Below are 20046 nucleotides of genomic sequence, written 5' to 3'. Positions count from 1 at the left end.
CTTTCAAACAGATGACCTGGCTGAGCTGCTTGTTTACCAACTGTCTGATCATCTGATCATCTCACCACAGTGTTTCCTTTTCTCGTCAATTGTTGAGTAATGAGTTGAAAAACACAAGTAAAACTAGAATTATTCTTTAAAGGAACATTCTTTTAAGTATCGAACTGCCCACCCTGCTTGATGTTTGAAATTAATTAGTACAACCCTGACAGCCTTGATCTAAAAGAGGGTCTCTTTATTCAGGTTACCCATAATTACTGAGGGTCGGCTCAGATAGAAAAGAGCTAGTTTGTCAGACATGTTTTTTGACCATGTCAGCAACTAAATGTGTTTATAGTTGTTTATAATGGCCACACTCAAAGGCAAAGTAAAACCCCAGCCACCATAGAGAGTGGAGACATGATAGCATTTAAATATGGGTGTAATAGTGTATATTAACAGACATTCTCTCGTGGAAGACATTCATAATGTTGCACTTGGTTTTATACATGAAAAGTGACAGAAATAATTGTGTAACAAATGAAAAAAAGAGCAAAATGTGTCCAGTCACAGCGTGAAGGTTACAGAAATTGTTGGACATGGACCCATTACAATCTGAGTCACAAAGGTACCAGGTTTTCGAAACTATTAGATTATCTGACAAGCAGTTCTGATGAAACATACTGGCAGCTTATCCCTGCAGAAGTGTCCTTGAGCAAGACACAGAATGTCCTCCAGTTGTAGCTGATCCTTAGCCACTTTATCCCCCATGCTATTGCTCTAATAAAAATAAGGTACTGGAGCCATCTTGCGCTTTAGGTCTCAATTAACCTCGTTCACACTGTCCTCAGCAGTTCAGGATATCGTTATAACTTGGCAAGATTCAGCTTGTCTAACCGTCTGACTCAAAATGTTTGTTATCCTACTTGTCCATTGAGTAACTGTGCAACAGTCCACTTACTTTTGTGGTCAGTTGGTTTTCCCCGCTGGACCAAGTGCAAATGAAGGTAGGCGTGTGATAGACATTGCCAATCAGAACGGGAGAGGAATAGATCAATATGAAGCGAGAGACTCACTCTTTAATTAGACCCTGACCTGCTCTTCATTGGGAGAGCAGTGGTCTGTGAAACGGCATAATAGCCTTAAGTCACACACACACACACACACACACACACACACACACACACACACACACAAAGACCACTGAGACGTTGTCTGTGTATCATCTTTGCACTCTTTGCTATAATTACTAACTCATTAGGTCACACTTGCACACACACAAAGATGGAGACTGCAGGTGATATGTCAGTACATGTGGGGAATTTTCAATTTGTAACACATTTTTGTTACTCATTTATCATTAATACTTTCACTTAAATATTAGAGCAGCTCACAGTTTTGACACTCATTGTATTTCATAATATGTCAGCTCAGTTATAACATTTTTATACAGCTGTGCTGCAATGCAAAGCCTTGTCAAGCACTCGACAGTAGTTAAGAGTAAAGGACTGAATCCTGCTGTACAGTCAGTACTTTTTTTTCAGATTCAGTGTATAATGACGTGGACACAGAGAGGAGTGATATTGTGAATTCTGAGTTGGCTTAATTCTGTGGATCCTTCAGCACAGTGTCATTTTGAGAAGTCAATACACTTACTACGATGCCCTGGAGTGTGTCCTGGGCTTAACATCTGTTTTTAAGAGTCTGATGCAAAAAAATAGTTCTCTTATTTGATGTTTACTTTATGTTGGTGGAAATAGCACATCAGGTGTTTCCCTCAAAATCCCCATTGCTGTCAAAGTATGCTGACTTGGGGGGGCTGAGACGAATGGCTTTTGGTTTACAGTGTTTTACAAACTCAGAAAACCATTTAGTGACCAGTTATGCCCTGCAGATGGAGGTTAGCAGCATCTTGGAAGAGAGCACTTCTGCTGGGGTAGAAATCCTGCACTGAAGGTTGATGATGATTGCTCCATTGGTTGCTGCCCATATAAGTGTCCTTTAAAATTGATAAAAATCATCCCATTTTTCTCTCAGGAGAGTATCTTCACTTTGTACTCATATTGTTCTTGTGTGTGTTTCTGCTTGATTTGTTGACAGGGGCTGTGGGGTCACCACTTCCTGGTGTGGAAGTTCGGATTGTCATGAATAACACATCCAACACCACAATTGTGGAGGGCAATCACAGAGAGACTCGGGTAATCAATAAATAAGTTATTAGCCAATTTACTACAATCAAGGATACAGATATTGAGCACATATTTTCCAGAAGTAAATGTAAAATATGGTATTTTCTTATTTTTTCCCTGTATTTGCTATTCATGGAAATGCAGTGTTTTTCCTTCCTAACTCTGCATCCAGATTAGATTCAGTTTAGCATTTGTTGTCTTGCTGTTGTTAGCTGGTACAACACCCAGCAATCAGCTAGATGGTCATTTAAGCATTATTCTGGCTAATTTAAACTCTTTTAAGCTGTCTGCGCCATCTATCTTGGTCTCTTCCTTTCTCACTGTAAATATGCCACAGGTACGTGCCGGTCTGGAGGCAAAAGAGGGTGAGCTCCTGGTTCGAGGTCTGTCTGTCTTTAAGGAGTACTGGAACAAACCTCAGGAGACCACAGAATCTTTCACCGATGGTGGCTGGTTCAGAACAGGTACCAAAACCCTCCTCTCCCCCTCATCCCCCCCTTTTCCTCCTCCTCCTTCCTTTTCTCTCAACTCACACTTGAGCACACGCACACACACATTCCCTTGGAGGAAGTAAATTCTGCCACTAATTGCATCTACATGAGTGCTGCTGTCAGAGGGATTCACGGGGGGGGTAAGATGTCGAAAGGTTTTTTCGTCTGTGCTGCAGACAACACTTTCAGGGCTTGATTTTAAACACTTAAAAACCAGGAGTCAAGTCGAGGAAACACACACACACACACACACTCACAAATTTAGTATATGTGTACTGTATGTGTGTGTATGTGCGCATGCATTTTTGGGGACTATGAGGGAGTGATAAATGGACTATGTGTGTTTTTGGTGCTGCAGGGCATTTTTCCTCCTAAGTGGTTATGACTGCTCTGGGTCTTGAGGAACCAAGTATTGCTCTCTCGCTCTTCCTCTCTCTCTCTCCCTGTCCTTACTGTGTGTGTGTGTGTGTGTGCTAGCACAGAGGGAAGCTGTCATCAGAGGCTTTCTCTCCCTGCAGCCCAGCACTTCTCTTTCTGACCCCCCAAAGGAGCCTGGCTCTACTGCAAAGCCACCCGTACACAGGTGTTAGGTTGGCGTGGGGGAGGCTGAAGGGTGCACGAGGGAGGGCAGAAGCAAATTGGAGCTTTGAATTGTTATGCAGATGACAGGAAATAGGAGCCAGAAGCAAAGTAGTGAGGAAAGAGCTGGAAGTATTGAGCTGGGAGATGTGGTGGTGGAGGGGTTTGAAAAAGTCAGCTACAAAGGGTGGCATGTTAGGCTCTAGAGGGAGTGGGGACAGACAAGGTGGGGATGGAAAGCTGATGATGGTGGGATGAAAAGCAGTAAGGAAGGAGCGAGTGATGGAGAGCGAAGCAGGGCGAGGCAGTGGGAGAGCAGGGCAGAGTGTGTTTAATTGGCTTTGCAGGCTGGAAGGACAGAGATCCAGAGCACAGCACGCTGCTGTCACACTCCATTACAGCCACTGGCCACATAATGAGAGCCCGCGCAATCAGCTCCCCACAGACCAGTCCCTCAAGCCACATACGTGCACACACACACACACACACACGCACACACACACACACAGAGACTGGACTACTCTGTAGGAAGCTATCAAACACATTCCTTGTCCACCCACCTGCCTGTGTTCCCCGATGCCAAGTTAAACACACACACACATATAGTATAAAGTTGTGAAGTGAAAGGTGTTTGTGGGCATCCATGGTTCCAGAAGTAAAAGTCTTGTTTATTTTATGCTTGGACAGTGTTAGGTGGCATTGAAGCACTTTCAAAGCTCAATTCTTATGGTTGAATCATCTGTTCAAATGATGAGCAACTGAGTTAGAAATTGTGTGGTTCTTTGACAAAGGTACATGTCCATGTACATAAAAACTTAAAAGGGAGCTCCATCTATTTTATACATCAAAGTCTGTTTACAGGTCTTGTGGAGTACGACTGCGTATGTTTAAAAAAATTATATAAAACCTTTTTTGGCTCGAAGGAGCTGCAAAAAAATCTGGTAAAAAGAATAAATCTGTCTTCTACTCTTTTAAGAAGTCAGTTACAAGTTACAAAGATAATTTTGGTAAGATTTGGTAAGTTGTTTGTGTTACTTTGTAAGCTTTAGATGTAGTGCTAGTTGTATCTTTGAGCTTTAGACACAGCCAGGTTACCTGTTTCCTCTCCTTTCAATGTTTATACTAAGCTAAGGTAATTACCTGCTGTCTCCAACATAGTATCAATCTTCCTATCTCAGCAAGAAAGCAAATAAAAAAAATGTTTAACCCTAAACTGTGTAGTCATCGGAGAGTAAAGCACAGGGTGAACCATTGTGATCAGAGAAACGAGAAAATGTTTGCCACACCTTCAATTCATTCTTCTTCTCCTTGCCAATGGTGGCTGGGCTCATAAATATTGAGGTATTTAAAGCCATTCACCATAGAGTACCAATATGACAGAGAAACACCATGCCTCTGAAGCAAAGATGTAATAATTTAAGCTGTTGGCCATAACATAAACCTATGGTATTGTTTAATTATATAGTGTTTCTTTTAAATTTGAATTTATAGTGACAAAAAAAAATATGAAAACAAGTATTGTAGCAGCTGCTAATCCCACTTCACAACTCTGTAAGCACCACATACAGTTGATTTATAGATACATACATACAGGTACATGCTCATGTGGACAGTAAACTCCCACACAAGTTACTCTTGTCCACACACAAGCCTGCCATGTCCACACAAACCCTCTCAGTGGGCAGTATCTGGGGGAGGCTGGAAGTGTTAGATCGAGACTGGTTTCTTGCACTTAACCCTCTCCTTAGCTTTCTAGCTCCCTTCTCACACTCTCACCCTTTTTAACCTCACAGCTGCTCCCTGTTTCACACCCCACCTTTCTTTCTAACACTGCCTCATCCTCACACTCCATCTCTGACTTGCTAACTCCTGGCTGATCTCTTGTCACCTTCCCACAGAGCTTTTTGTGCGTCGGTTTTTCTGCATCCTCCATGATTTGACTTCCTGGTCTGGGAGGGAAAATAAAAGGTGCTCAGCAGTGGACAAACTTGTATATTTGCATTCACAATCTCTCACTCATCCACTTACTTGACCTCAGTGAAATGTTCAAGTGACTTCCTTGCCCTGAATTGTGCCTCGTAAACAGCATCTGCTTCCAGGCTACAAACCTCCATCGGTCTCTCACTTGTAGTGTAATGGGTAAGATTTGCATGCAGCCTGAGAGACTGAACTCAGGGCAAGAAAGTCCACTTTCCATTGATCAAACTAGCTTCTGACTTGAGAGCAGTACCGCCATTTTAGCTGAGACAAGATAGCCCTGTAGGTTTAAAGTTATCTGATAGCTCTTTAGACAAACTGTGTCTAAGATCTACTGTATGCAAAGCTAAGATACAACAGAAGAAATATAATGTTACATTGCCTCTAGGTTAAATATATTTCATTACAAAAATTAAAAATTGGTTAAAAATGATAATAAAAAATCTGTTAATTAGCATTCCTGGTTGGATGCCACAAATAATTCCATATTTTGCACAAAATAACCCCAATAGATCTGTAAGGTTTAACAAACTTGTTGATTAATAGCAATGCCTAAGAAAGTACTCACTAATTTTCATTTCCATCTGCTGGCGTCATGCAAATATTAGGAGTTGGGCACATCAAATCATAAACAGTTAGTGGCGCTAATTGACCTGTTTACCATTAAACCATTGCAAAACAACAAGGTGTCATTCAAACCTCAAACAAACAAAAACAATGTGAAAAACATGATGGAATAATGGCATTTAGTTTTTCTCTCCTAAGAAGGGTAACTGTCTGATGTTGTTTTCTGCCACGATGGTTCGTCTTTTTAGTGAAACTAAACCTATGAGACATTTAATTTGTGTTCCTCATATATTTCATGATTTATTCAGAGTATGTTTCCATCACACTTATTTTTCACATTTTCTCTTTCTCTGTAGCAGTACATCACCTCTTATACCTCAGCAAAGTGTAAATTGATATTTAGGCTAGAGTTTTTTTTCCAACAAAATTCCAACATTTCCACTGAAGATTTTTTTTTAATGCAATTAAAAATGTACTGTTGCAGAAAGTCATGTTCTTCCCTGTTCCCTGATCAATAATTTCTCAGCTGGCCAGAGGTGTATTCTCTCATGTTGAGCAGGTGCCGTGTAGCATGACTGGCAACTCTGTGGAGAAGCTGTTACCTTCTCCTCTGTACCCTCTCTCACCGCTCATCTCTGAGCACATCAGTCCCTTTTTGTGCTCCACAGTACAGTCTGTCTGTGACTTGCCAAGACCACCAGGGCTTTTGTCATTGGATTCGATGTCCACATGTAAATACAACAAGTCAGGGCCATTATTTGACAAAGCACGAGTGTTAAAAAGCCTTCCACTGAGGATGTGTGTTAGTGTGTGTCTATCCGTGTCTTCTTGTGTGTGACTGAGTTAGACATAACCCCAGCTGTAAAGGTGAGCCTAGGGTCTGCAGGGTAAATTCTCCACAGACAGACATGAAGGGTGGCTCATATCCTGCAGAGCCATCACTAGTCATTTGTGCATGGCTCTTTTGCTCCCAGCTGTGCACTCCTCTTCCCTGCCTCCACCGCTCTCTGTGTTCCCAATGTCACATTTCACCCCAAGTCACATTGTGTCCTCCTAACTCCAATGACCAGAGCTCCCTGTGGGATTCACCAACACCCCACCCTCCCAGCACTTTGTTCGAAACCAGCTATCTCTGTAACATTTTACGGCAAAGGTGTCAACACATGGTGGTCCTGGTTTTATTAACACACATTGAAGGTAAAGCTAGTTAAACACTGCTGCATGTGAGCCACTAAAATCCAACAGGTTTTAGCAAACAGATGAAGCAGCTGCCATTTTGTTTTCTGTCTGTCTTCCTGCAGAAAACATTTAAAAAAGACAGTTTTGTAGGAAAAAAAACTTTAAGTTCACAGGTATTGTGATTTCAGAGGTACCAAAAGCAAAACTAATCTTAGTCTGGTTTGCTCAATATTCAGGCTTCATAATCAACGGCTGTTCTCTGGAGTCGATGTGTCTTGGCTGACTATCAGATTGGTGTGATTCAGTGCAGAGTAGGGGCATGTAAACAGCCGGTAAGCAGTTGGCCTGATGAACATGACAGATCTAAGACAGACATCAATCCTCAAGTTCAGCTTGTTATCTTCTGGTGGAGAGGCAACCCAGCAAGGAATATAATCAGTAACATTAACATAAAGCAATTCACGCTCCTTTAATTGCATTATATTAAACAAATTAGATCACTCATCCAAGTGCAAAGTGCTTTCTTGTACGATATTAATTGCTAAAAAAGGAGCGGTGACAAAAGTTAAGGATGATAAATAATGTCAGAGCTGAGATTTCACTGCTTGGCTGTCTGTTATTTATCCTCATTAACTCTTCCATCTAGGCATCGGGGCTTTAATGTGGAACATTAATATTCATATATGCTAAGTGTTTACAGTCACTCTGAGAAGAGGCATGACGCACATTTAGACCTCTGCCATCTTTGTTCAGATAAGGCTCTCCTCTCCACAGTGATGGAGGGCACTCAGCTTTAACCTGCGGTGTTAGAGTTTAGGTTGTGCTGAACGCGATGAAAGGCTGTGACTCCACTTGTACCTTCTCGCAGAGGAGAAGCATCTCCTCATCAGGCTCACTTTAGACACTTCAGTGATGCTAGTGCAGAGGCGTGCATAAGCACAACATGGCTCAGATAGTGCCTCTAAAATGTCAACTTTCACTGAAGAAAACACTTTTCAGTTTTGTTTGAAAATGGTAATTCTTGACACTGTTCAACAGGTTTTTAAAATGTTGTATCACCATGCCTAGGTGTCTGCAGAGGTGGTGCATAGAGGACTATAGTTAAGTGCACTTATTCAGAAATTAAAATACAGTTACTGAAAACATAACTTATGCAACCTCCATAAGAACTGTGACTGGTCAGGTCACTTCTGTGCCTTTGTGGATTGAGTGGTGATTGTTGATAGTAAAGACTCTATATTTATGGTTGGTATCACCTTAAACATTACATTAGAACCTGGTTTTACAGCAGTTATACAATAAGTTAAGACATACTAATGACTCACTGTGCTGACAGCTTATGTTTTTAAGCTAAATTGTTGCTAACTTGGTCTGTAAAACCATGAAAACATTATATGTGATATTAAGTTCTGAAAATAATCTAAAATTGACTTGATTTGACTTCCGCAATGTCTAGTGTAGCTATGGTAACACTCTGACATGGAGGTGAAGAAGAAAAGAAACCAGGAGTTCATGAGGATTTCATGTGACATGTAAACAGTATCTAAGACAAGGTGGAACTTCATTCAGCCCCCACCCCCCCACCCCAAAAGAAATTTCAGGTTTGATCTACACTGATTTATTATTTCAGTCTCATGGTATTGAAAATCATAGACATGCTGAGCCAGACACCCTGTGGGACTTAGGTGTGCCCATATGTTTTTGTCTATTTTTATAATGTATTAGCCCATAGTATTAAAGTCTTTTTGCTTTTAATCACCCAATGGAGTGCCTGGAACTGCGTTTTTTATGCACATGGATAAAAGTGTTTTTCTTACTTACGTTGCAGTCTGAGTTTACGTCTGCAGCAAGTGAAAGCCAGAATGAGATAACAAATTGAATGTGGACATGCTTTCATGTTATCACTCAGAGTGTGCACTTTAGAGGAAGCTATGTGGACCGCATCTCCAGAGCTGAGTGGGGTGTGCGTACAAAAACAAGTACATGGTACTTAGATCAAGGTCATTCCCAAATCACATTCAATTACCAACACTCATATAACACTTATTTCTATCCATTTCAGTGACAGCAGAAATCTGTCAAGGGGCTTGAAGGTCTTGACAACCAAATAGATGACTTCTTTCACCTCCACAAACACAGTTTTTGTGCATTTTTAGTTTCCTCTCTCCTTCCCCGACACGTCTAGGGGCAACGTTTGTGGCAGCAGGCTGAAGTGTTTTTGTGGTGTTGCCCTTTGTCATATGTCACACTCTGCCCTTTTCTTTCTCGCACTTTTTGTCTAAGAAAAGCAACATGTCCAGACTCTGTCTGCGCCTGAGTGTGTAATTTTGTATAGTTGTGTGGATCAAGGCCTCCACAGTCAAGAATTTTGCCAAGGCACAGAGGGCATTAATGACAGCAATTACTGATTTGGGAAGAGCACTGAAAACAAGCCAAGGCTACTTTTGAATCTTATTAAATCATAGTTCATTTTCAGAGGTAACAGAAAGGGTACCATCGCTGTGGAGCCCCCTGTGTTGCTTCCCTGCCAGTTCTGAGTGTTTGTTGAGTGGGTGCTCAGGGAGAGAGGCAAACAGTTTGTTTGATGGTTTAAGAGCCAACAACCAGGAGGATCTTACCTGACTTGTCTGGGCTAAATTTAAGCTCCAACCTCGATATGTCACAGAGTTTTTTTTATGAAATTCAGTTACATATTACCTCCCAGTAAAGTAAAATATTATATGGCAGTTTTATGATAAATGGTGCATTTACATTTTCTCAGTTACCTTCACAACTGGATGGTTCCCCACCACTGCAGACAATATTTCTCTTCTTTTTTTCCCTCCAGTTTGTTCAATATATTATGCTTGGTTTACCATGGAAAATGTCAAGACTGCCACCCATGCAGACTTTTTGATTTAAAAACATATGACAGCAGGAGTGAAGACCAATCATTTCTGGTAAAAAAAAATCACACTTCAGCAGAAATTCCTTGAAAAGCAATTTTTGCATTAGTCTCTACTCACTTTTGATATTACACTCCTCTACACAATGTTGTTTTTCCTGTTAACAAAGTGATAATTAATGACTTAAAACAATTCAGTGTTGATTTTCTGCTATTTCAATTATACTAGAACAGAATGAAGTTTTCTGCAGAGCTGACTAATGTCATTTTCTTGTTTTCTGAAAGACATTAGGGAAGTTTTCTCTGCCCTCCATCCTCAGTTAAAGTCTTGATCTGTTTTTATTTCTTTTTTTCCACACTGTGTGCCTTCACTTTCTTTAATGCCTCAGAATGAGATGAAAGCCCAGTGCAATTAGGCTTCTTATCGTTTTAATTAAGAAAGCCATTCGGCCATATCTGCCTCCAACGCCATAACACATAATGGTAGAGAGTCTCTGATGCCTGAAGTAGTGTTTGTGTGCATGTGTGTCTGTGTGTGTGTGTGTGTGTACATACAGTATATGTATGTGCACAGGCTTGTGTGTGTGCATGTGTGTCCTAGTAACACAGTTCCCAACTCCCCCCCGCCTCCTTCTTCTTTTATCAGTCTGTTCTCCAATCACTGTTCCCACTTGTGCCTCTCTCCAAACATGCTGTCCTATCCCTTGTTATTTCTTTCTCCTCAAAGAGACAAGGTCAGAGTCCTGTATAAGTACTTCAAACTCAGTTCAAGTATGTTGTCTGAGTGTTTCTTTCAAACCATTTTGTCAAACATTTCCTTACCCTGTGCTTAAACATTTTTAGCTAAATGGACGTATTTTATGGTGTTTGTATCTGTTTCAACTTGTGCATACCCACACAGGGCACACTAACAGTTTATCATTGTGCATGTAAAGTGCTCTTGTCCCCCTGTCTATTTGCGTAAGATGAGAGAGCTATATGGCTGTGCCCAAATTATCCCAACACTTTTTTTCTCTTACCCCTCATCCAAAAGAAGAGGAGAACTACCCTGTTAGCAGTGTTAACATCCAACCAGGATCCTCTACTCCCACTTCTCTGCCACCCCAACCCCCTTTCCTCCCTCCATCCTCCCTCTCCTCTTCTGTTACCCTGGCCTATCAGTGCGGAGCAGTGGTCTGTGAAGAAATTCCCAATATCTAAATTTACACACTGTATCAATCTTGTTTAATAGACTGGAAAGCTTATAGCCGCCGTGGCAAGCCGGCAGAGAGGGCAGCGGTGATAAATTGTCGGTGTGCAGGCGACAGCCGCCCGTGATGTATAATGAAATATTTATGATTTATCCCAGCTAATAAACTGAAATGAAGTGCGTGATGTATGGGAACAGATGGGCCCTCTATTGATGCTGAGGCAGAGAGGCAAGAGGGGAAAGAGGGAGACAGGAAGATAGGTTGAGAGAAGGAAACAGGAGATGTGATGAGAGATGCTCCAGACGTATAGTGAGGAAAAAATGGAGGGCAAGGATGGGAGTTTAAAAAAAAAGAAAAAACTGTTGTGTGTGTTTGGCTGACACTGGAGTAGGGAGAAGCTGAAAAAAGTGGAGGAAAATGTATGATGGATAGAGGGATGGGGGGTTAGGGGCGAGAACAAATGAGATTAAATGATGGAGGAGAGGACAGACGGAAGATGGCAGTAAAAACAGACCACCATCAAAATATAATCCTTCTCCTATAATGCTTCATCATGTTGATTCTAGTTGAGGCAGGGCCAGTTGTTTTCTTTTACTGATTCCATATTTCAGGTGTGGACTTTTTCTACTGTGGTGTCTGCACAGCTTAACCTGGTGAAAATGTTCATGTAGCAGGGCTGTTCCTAAGATTTTAGAAATGCTGAAACCTTATGGTGACAGCAAGACTAATACGCTCAGTATTTTTTGCATCATATTTTATAAATTAATTTAAACATTAAATTATATTCCTGTAAATGTGATCTCCCTGCACTCCACAGTGCCAAGTATTGAATTCTGGTGAAAAATAATAAATCCCTTCATTTTTATTTATTGTTTGGTGTAAAAAAAAAATACAGTCTTGTAAGTCTATAGAGGTATTTTGTCAGTAATTCAATAAAATGTGCAGATTCTAGTGTGCACAAGTTTTTGTTTTTTATTTTTTTGAGTGGGTGTTTTAAACCTCTAAATATCCAGAGACAGTGCAGATGTAATATCCTCCATGTCCTCAGTGCTACAATAACTACAACTGCGGCCCCATGACCTTTACTGACCTCTCTTTACGCGACCTTTGCTCAACTCTCCACCCTTAACCACAACACACACACACACATTCTCTCCCTGGCCCCAGCTGTGATTACGCACCACCTGTAATAATCCAAAAGGACACCTTCCTGTTCCTTCTTTTCTTTCCCCGACTCCTTCCCTCCTCTGTCCATTTTTCTCTCCCTCTGTCTCTCTCCACTCATCCATACTGACCCATTTCCTCTGCTCGTCATCCCCAGGCCCAGCTGAGCCCCTCATCCCACATACTGTACTCATCCTCCCCCACACCTGTCCCCCAGACACCTATGTGTGTGTGTGTGTGTGTGTGTGTGTGGAGGGTGTGCGTCTGAAAGATGTGGAGGGAACTCTCATCCATCCACTGCACTCTGACTTCCTCAAACACACATGCATGCTCACACACACACACACACACACACACACACACACACACACATACACACACACACACACACACACACACACCAGCACACAAACACACACCTTGTACAGTATTCAGCCAAGTTTATTTACCCTACATTCCTTGTATCTATTCATGAAAGTGATACGAGTGTTTATGCTGTTTTTTGCTCAGTTTAATTTATTTTCATCTTGATTTTTCTCTCAGAAATGCATAGATTGTTTTGGTTTCAATTGCAAAAAATTATTCATAGCCATTTATACTAAATGAGGTTTTGTTTTGAGGCAAGCACAGCTCAGAATATGCTTCATGTAGTAGAAAGTACGTTCATGTATTTGGAGAAGATGCTAATAAGCAATTGGTTATGCACAATGAAATTTAGTTTTAAAAAATAGTTTAGGTACAAATGAAAAAAATGCATTTTTTTTCCAAATAAATAAAAAACAAAAAACAAAATTAAACATGAATAAATTCACATTTTTTTTACATCTTCCCATCCATTTTCTAACCTGAAAGAGTAAAATTCAGAATCATAAAAATACGACCCTCTCTCCTTGTATGTCTTTTAGGGGACACAGCGGTCTATAAAGATGGTGTGTATTGGATTATGGGCCGCAGCAGTGTTGACATCATCAAGAGTGGCGGCTACAAGATCAGTGCACTCGAGGTGGAGCGTCACCTACTGGCTCATCCAGACATCATAGGTAAGAGTGATGTACAGATTTATTCTGTAAGTACTCAGATGGTAACGCACCAAGTTTTGGCTCTGACCTGCAGTATGTGAAATGAAATGATGATTGAAATGATATTGGATCAACGCTACAAGACAAGACCATTTTTATACAGTATATTACCCCCCAGTTTAAGACGATGCAAGACAACAATCCTAAACATACAAACAACATGACTGAGGAACTTTTTATGACTAAATAGTGGGATGTTACTGTAATTGCTACATCTAATGTGCATGTAAACACCCTCTAATTAAAGATAGGAGTCACCACTTTTAATCCTAGTCACTGTTATGTTTTAAAACCAGTGTGCTTAACACAGAGTCAACAGAGCAAAACATGTGGTAGTGTTTAAATTCTTAAGCACTGCAGTCCAAGATGAAAGAATTTGAGCAGCTGAAACCGTAACGGCAACTATGTATCTGGTTATACCTTTGCAGATGTGGCTGTCATCGGGGCCCCAGATGCCCTGTGGGGTCAGAAAGTCACTGCAGTGGTGCAGTTAAAGAAGGGGCAGAGTATGACCCTGCCTGAGTTGAAGACCTGGGCAAGGTACTTTGATTTTCAGCTGGATGATATTTCCTTCTGTAGTCACTACCTGTTGGTTAGCTCTCCAGTGAAAATGTGGATCACTGTGTGTATACTTGGTTTTGGAATGATGTGAATATTAAGTGACCTTTCTAGGCATGTTATCATCGTTTTCTCTGTAAAGATTAGGCTACAGGGTTAGGAGCAGATTATCTCTATCAACAGCCTCCATTTTTTGTTCACTGGCACCAAAGTGGGGAGGATGCTTGCAAACAAAGGGTAATAAAGCTGCACCCTTGAGTCTAAGGTCCGCAAGTAAACAACAGTACTGCATGAAAAAATGCTGCTCCTTCATTCATCCCTTTCATTCTTTTACCACAACACAGTGCAGTGCCATCCAGCAGTGTGCTGTGTTCGCCATTTAAATACATGAAACTTCATGTTCCTGGTAGAAACAGAGTTTATTATTGCTTTGACTTTGCCATGTAAAAATCGTAATTGTACTGTTCACTTTGCAGTTAACGAGATGGAGGATAAAACAACAGTGGCTATGATAAGTTATCAGGGTTTCAAAATTCTTTTTCATAGTATTATAAACAGCTGTGTTTTGGTATCTATTAAGACATAAAGCTAATGAATTTATTACTCTAAACTGGCCTTCCTGGATCATATTTAGTCTTACTCATACCTGAAATAAAATGCCCACACGGGCGCAGCCCCTCAGTGTGGGATTTTTTTTATTGTTTTTTTTTTTTAACACAGTGCTGTTTTTGGTCTGAATGACCAGAAAGGATAGAGTCACTAACCACTGGACCACCTGCCACCTTTAAAAGTGCTTTGCTGCAGCAGGTGGACTCCAACCCGTACCACCGGTGGAGACTGTGACCTGAATAACTTGCAACCAATCCATCATCCTGAATTCACAAAAACAGAACCCCCCAAAAAGAGCACTGTATCCCATTACTGCAAAGGAGTGCTGACCCTGTCTTGTTACGGTGATTCAAGAAGACAATTTCCACCGCTTTTTGTCAGTCCTGTGGTAAACAAATGAAGGCTCCTAATGTGGACTCTGCAGCTCTCCCAGCAGTTCAGCACACACATCCCCAGTGACTGGCCCTGAAGTCCTCAGATCAATAGGGAAGGATGTGAGAGAAAGAGAGGCCAGAGATGGACTAATGAGGGGAGCTGAAGGAAAGACAGGAGATGAAAAAGAGGAAGATGTGGGAGGAGCGAACAGATGATAGTTACTGTGGGCTTCATCTTCCCAGCTAACAGTCCCCTCCCCCCCGCCCCTCTCTAAATGTCAGCGGAGTTTATTTTGTCTATTGCAGATATTTGCTGGTGACATACAGCTTTAGGCACAAACACCCCTCTCTTAGTTTTTTCTCCTTCTTTCACTCTGACCCTTTTGATAAAATTTGGTTTCATTCATCTTTCTACCCCTTTCTTCCTCTCTTCACTATCCACTCTACTACTCACCACTATCATTTATTCACATTTCTGAATTGTGTGTGTGTAGGTGAGCTTGTGTGTGGTGTGGGAGTGTTACATCCTATTGCTGTGGTCTGCTGGTCCAGTGTGGTGGATTACTCTTACTGCCTGTTACCCGGGATAACACACACATACTCTCTCTCACACACACACACACACACACACACACACACACACACACACACACACACACACACACACACACACACACAGTGTTTCCAGCCACGGGTGCTGCCAGCGGACAGGCAGTGCCAGCACACAGCCCACTGCTGAGGCCAGGGTGTAGAGGAGAGAGTGGGAGATAAAATGAGACATAAACAAGTAGATGGATGCTCACTCTTCAGTGCCCTGGCTTCAGCTGTCAGTCCAAATCTCTATCACACCCCTCTGCACCCCACACCGCCTCCAACGCACACACTCATGCACACACAAACGTACTGCCCCGGAGAAACTGGTGACACGAGCAAGCCCCATTACAGAGATGTGTATGTATGCACAAACACTCACTCACACTTTACTCACTGAGTCAGAGAGACGGAGAGACGGAGACATCTGCTGAAAGTAGTGTTTGATGGCAGCAGTATGAGTCATTATGCTCACTCGCAACACAAGCATGCACACAGTCAGGAACACACACACACACACACACACATAAACACGCACAAACAAACAAACAAACTAGGTTAGAAGATAATAAAAAAGCTCCAGGCTTCAAGACTTGACGTAACAACCATGCACTCAAAACGGAAAAAATAAAACACTTTTAATTATCCCAGCCTTCTGTTTTTCCTTTTATTATTTGTTTTTTTTATTTCATCTCACAGTGATTGTATTGTTTTGTACGAAGGGAATTGTCTGTGTCTGGAAGGCGAATTGGGGATATTAGGGAGGAGAGCTGCAGAGTGTATGAAGGACATTTCTTTCCTTATCTCGACTACTCTGCCACAGGGCTAGCCTTTGTTTTGCAGTTGTTTTCTGTTTTTTGTTTTCCTTTTTGTTGTTGCATATGTATGCGTGTGCACGTTCCCCAGCGTTTGCGCATCCATCAGTGTTATGTGTGTCCCTGTTCATGCTCGTATTAGTTTAGTCTGTGTGTTTCTGCTGTAAACAAGTCATCAGTTTATTAACACCAGTGTTTATTGCAGGGAACACATGGCGCCCTACACCATCCCCACAGGCCTGCTGCTGGTGGAGGAGATGCCAAGGAATCAGATGGGCAAGGTCAACAAGAAGGACCTCCTGCGACACTTCTTCCCATGACTGGACCAAATGGATATGTATGACAACACACAGGTTCCTGGTCACTTCCTGGCTGTTTCCATCTGGCCGTTAGATCTGACAAACATCGCAGACAAATGTACGGAGGGAATACAAAATAATGGATAAATACCTTGTGGAAAATGACTTAACCTCTGAGGTAACTTAATCACAACCACAAACATGGCTATAAACGTAATTCAATTACGTTGAACGCCAATTATGCCAAGCTTTCTTTATCAGTTACTGTGTAAAAGAGGTTTGAAAATCGTCGCTATGATATGCAATTTTTTTTGAGGTAATATGAAACAGAGCTCCATTAAGAGGACAAAATGTACAATTACATTTATCAGGACAGAATCTAAATGATCTGAAGTGGCATCAGTAATAGTGATTCAAATTCAAACTAACCAACATGGATGTGACAGACATACAATATGTAGGAAGTTGTCAAGCACTGTTAAATGGTAAGCAACCTAATATGACCCACTTTTGTAGGGTTTGCAATTAGAGCAGTGTCCCAGTTCCATAACATACAACAATACTCTACTGTTACTCATTTGTAACCAGGTTTATAGCATGTAGCATGATCACACAGGAAACGTGACAAAAGGATACTCAAGACAGTCAGAAGGCAGACTGAACACACTTGATTTTTGAGTGTTAATGGTTGTAATAGTGTAATGGTACCCACAATGTAACGTACAAAGGAAATGGAGGAGCTGCAGAAATGCAAATAATTTGCAGGTGGTAGTGAGTCAACAAAAAGTAAATATAAAATCTTTGGAAAAACATTTTGTTTTCTCCTTATGAAGTTAATTTGGCTGTGGCACTTTTGTTGCAGTCTGAAACAGTGTGCATACTGTGTACGGTTAGAGAATAGAGTAGTATAGAACTGGGACAAGCCATTTGATACAGATACTATAAAGTCAGTATCCTTGTTTATGAAGTGACTTCGCCCAGCAGAACTGTAGAATGCACTCTTCATTTAATGAGATGAGCACAGCTAGTGTAGTCTGCTTTGGCTACTGATGAATAATTCCACATAACACGAGCGTGATGTTCAACTGTTCCAATAGAAAGACTTGAACGCAGCAGTACCTGTTGGTAAAGGGTGCTTTGAGTATTCTTATTTGTACATTCAAATATTTTATTGGCAAAAACAGTGTGATCACAGATTGACAATTTGAATGAATCGAGAATCATGGTTAATTGCACCTGCAGCAAACAAAATAAATCATAATGTGTTGGTAGAAAAGGAGACATTGAAATGTGATCAGTGAAATGGTTAATATTAGTTTCTTAGCACTGTGCACACACTGATGCGCTCGAAATGTTTATCTGAAAATTAAAAAAGTTTTAAAAATTTTAAATTAAAAAGTGTTTTGGAGTTATTTTTGTTTGCTGCTTTTCCATAAACCACAGTGTTGTTACGCTTGTTTTCTCTGTGTATGTGTGTGTGTCTGTGCAGCTGTGGTTACACAGGTGTGATGAGAGCCCGAGGGCGGATTCTCTAGCAAGGCACAACACCGCAGCTGGATGCCCCGCACTCCATCTGACTAACCCTCTCACTCCGCTCGCTCTTCTCACCTCTCATCCTTTCTCATCTCCATTTCTCCAATACTTCGCCTCTTCTGTCTTCATCACAAGTCAAAACAGATTGCAGTGGCACCGGGACCAACTTGACTGTGAGACTCCTTTTGAATCAACCCTGGCGCGCTGCCAGAATAGTCAGAGAGTGCATGAAGAGATGAAAGAAAAGGCACAGTGAGGAGGAAAAATATAAAGCAAGACTGTCAGAGAAATTGGAGCCTTAACAAGAGCTGGCTAGAGAAAGTTGAGAGAGGACGGGGATGAAAGAAATGTAGATGCAAAAAAAAAGTCAGTGTGGGGTTTTGAACGAGTGATATGCAAAGAATATGGAGATAAAGAAGGAGGGGAAAGAGAGGAGGCACTAAAATAAGGTTGAGATAAACAGTTGTGATGAACAGCCAGAGAACTGAAGATGGAAAGAAACACAAGTGCAACCTCCAGCCAATACAACCTTCTGTCCACACACACACACACACATACACACACTCGTCCGCCCACAGTCACCAGAGACCTGATTAAGAGAGCAGAGCTATCGATCTGTGGGCTGGCAGGCTAGGATGGATGAGCAGGCAGGGCTGCAGGAGCACCAGAGGACAGCTTCAGTGCCCCCAAATCCCCCCGCCGCCCCACCCAACCACCCACGCCAGAGCTGAGAGTCGGCCAGGGCCACGGGCAGGAAGGCTGGGTCTGCCACGCTGAGGCTGCAGCCAGCAGCAGAGGGTCAAAATCAACACTCACGAGTGTAGAGCTGGTGTGCAGAAATAGGTGCACTGCACTGTAGGTGTGTGTGTGTGTGTGTTCAGGAGGGGCATTCAGGACGGGTTCCAATGCTCGCCTGGTGCACACAAGGGGGAGGGGGAAGCTGGTGGATATTCCCTGGACTCAAGCTTGATGGAGTACTCGTGCCCTTGAACTACCTCCACCTCCCCTTTCTCTCTCTCAGACACACACACACACATTCAAACACACCCTGCCTGTGTTTGCTGGAGCGTGGTGGAAGAAGTTGTCTGCAGATGGCTGCTTATTGGGCCCCAGGGTCCTGGAGGGCAGGTTATGGGGGACACCGGTGAGGTTGTTTATGTGTCTGAGACACATAGAGAGTTTGGGTAGAGTGGCAAAGGTTTAAAAAGCAGGCGATGGTGATGATGTGAAGGGAGAGTTTATGTTGTCATGTTGGTGTTGCTGGTGTCTCTTTGCTCCGTCAGTTTCCCTTTTTATTTAAGCCTGCCTCCAGGATGATATTTATTTTCCTAGACTAATTTAGCTTCCTGTTCAGATGACGAACCTATTAGGTTATAACAGGAATCAGGTGGCATCACCAGCTAACAATGAATTGAAACAGTATTACATTTCAAAAAGATTTTTTCTTATTACATCGGGCACACTGATTGAATGCCCGTTCATTCAATCATTGATTCATTTTCTGCACACGCTTTTCAGAAACTTATCCCAGCGTGCACCTGGCTGAAGGCAGACAGAAATGCTTGGCAGTTTGCAGCTTCCTCACAGGGCGGACAGAGTCCTATGGACAGTTAATTAAGGCACAACAAACAGAGCAAAGGACACAAGCACAGGTATGAACCAAAAAAAAATCATAATGTGATCTCATTGAGGTTATCTATATAGAAGATTTCTGATAATACAGGTGTGTACTCCAGGATGTTTCGCTGCATATACCCTCACAGTTGGGTATAGTTACAAATGCAACAGAGCCCTTCTGACCACACCCAACCACGCCCATCAGTGATGAGACCTGATAGTGGTGTCGATCTTCTCTAAAAAAAGAAGAATAAGCATATTTCTCAAATATTAAACTATTCCTTTTAACAAAATAGCAAAAACAGAAGTTACGTTTCTTTGCTTTTTGTGTCAGTTGAATGGGATCATCTAATAATAAGAAGTAAACTATGC

General features: G+C 41.8%; 1 protein-coding gene across 1 annotated transcript in view; it reads left to right on the top strand.

The window, feature by feature from the left end:
- Positions 1 to 16948, top strand: part of acsf3 (acyl-CoA synthetase family member 3) — a 29361-nt gene extending 12413 nt beyond the window's left edge. The window contains exons 6-10 of the mRNA XM_018683146.2: positions 2080 to 2177; positions 2506 to 2632; positions 13105 to 13239; positions 13707 to 13818; positions 16431 to 16948. Coding sequence (XP_018538662.1) covers positions 2080 to 2177; positions 2506 to 2632; positions 13105 to 13239; positions 13707 to 13818; positions 16431 to 16545 — 587 coding nt within the window. The 3' untranslated portion in view covers positions 16546 to 16948. The remainder of the gene's footprint in view (positions 1 to 2079; positions 2178 to 2505; positions 2633 to 13104; positions 13240 to 13706; positions 13819 to 16430) is intronic.
- Positions 16949 to 20046: the final 3098 nt, after the last annotated feature.

This window comes from Lates calcarifer, linkage group LG2 (assembly GCF_001640805.2).
Source record: "Lates calcarifer isolate ASB-BC8 linkage group LG2, TLL_Latcal_v3, whole genome shotgun sequence".
Taxonomy (NCBI): Eukaryota; Metazoa; Chordata; class Actinopteri; family Centropomidae; genus Lates; species Lates calcarifer.
This window is presented reverse-complemented; position numbering and strand designations above follow the sequence as displayed.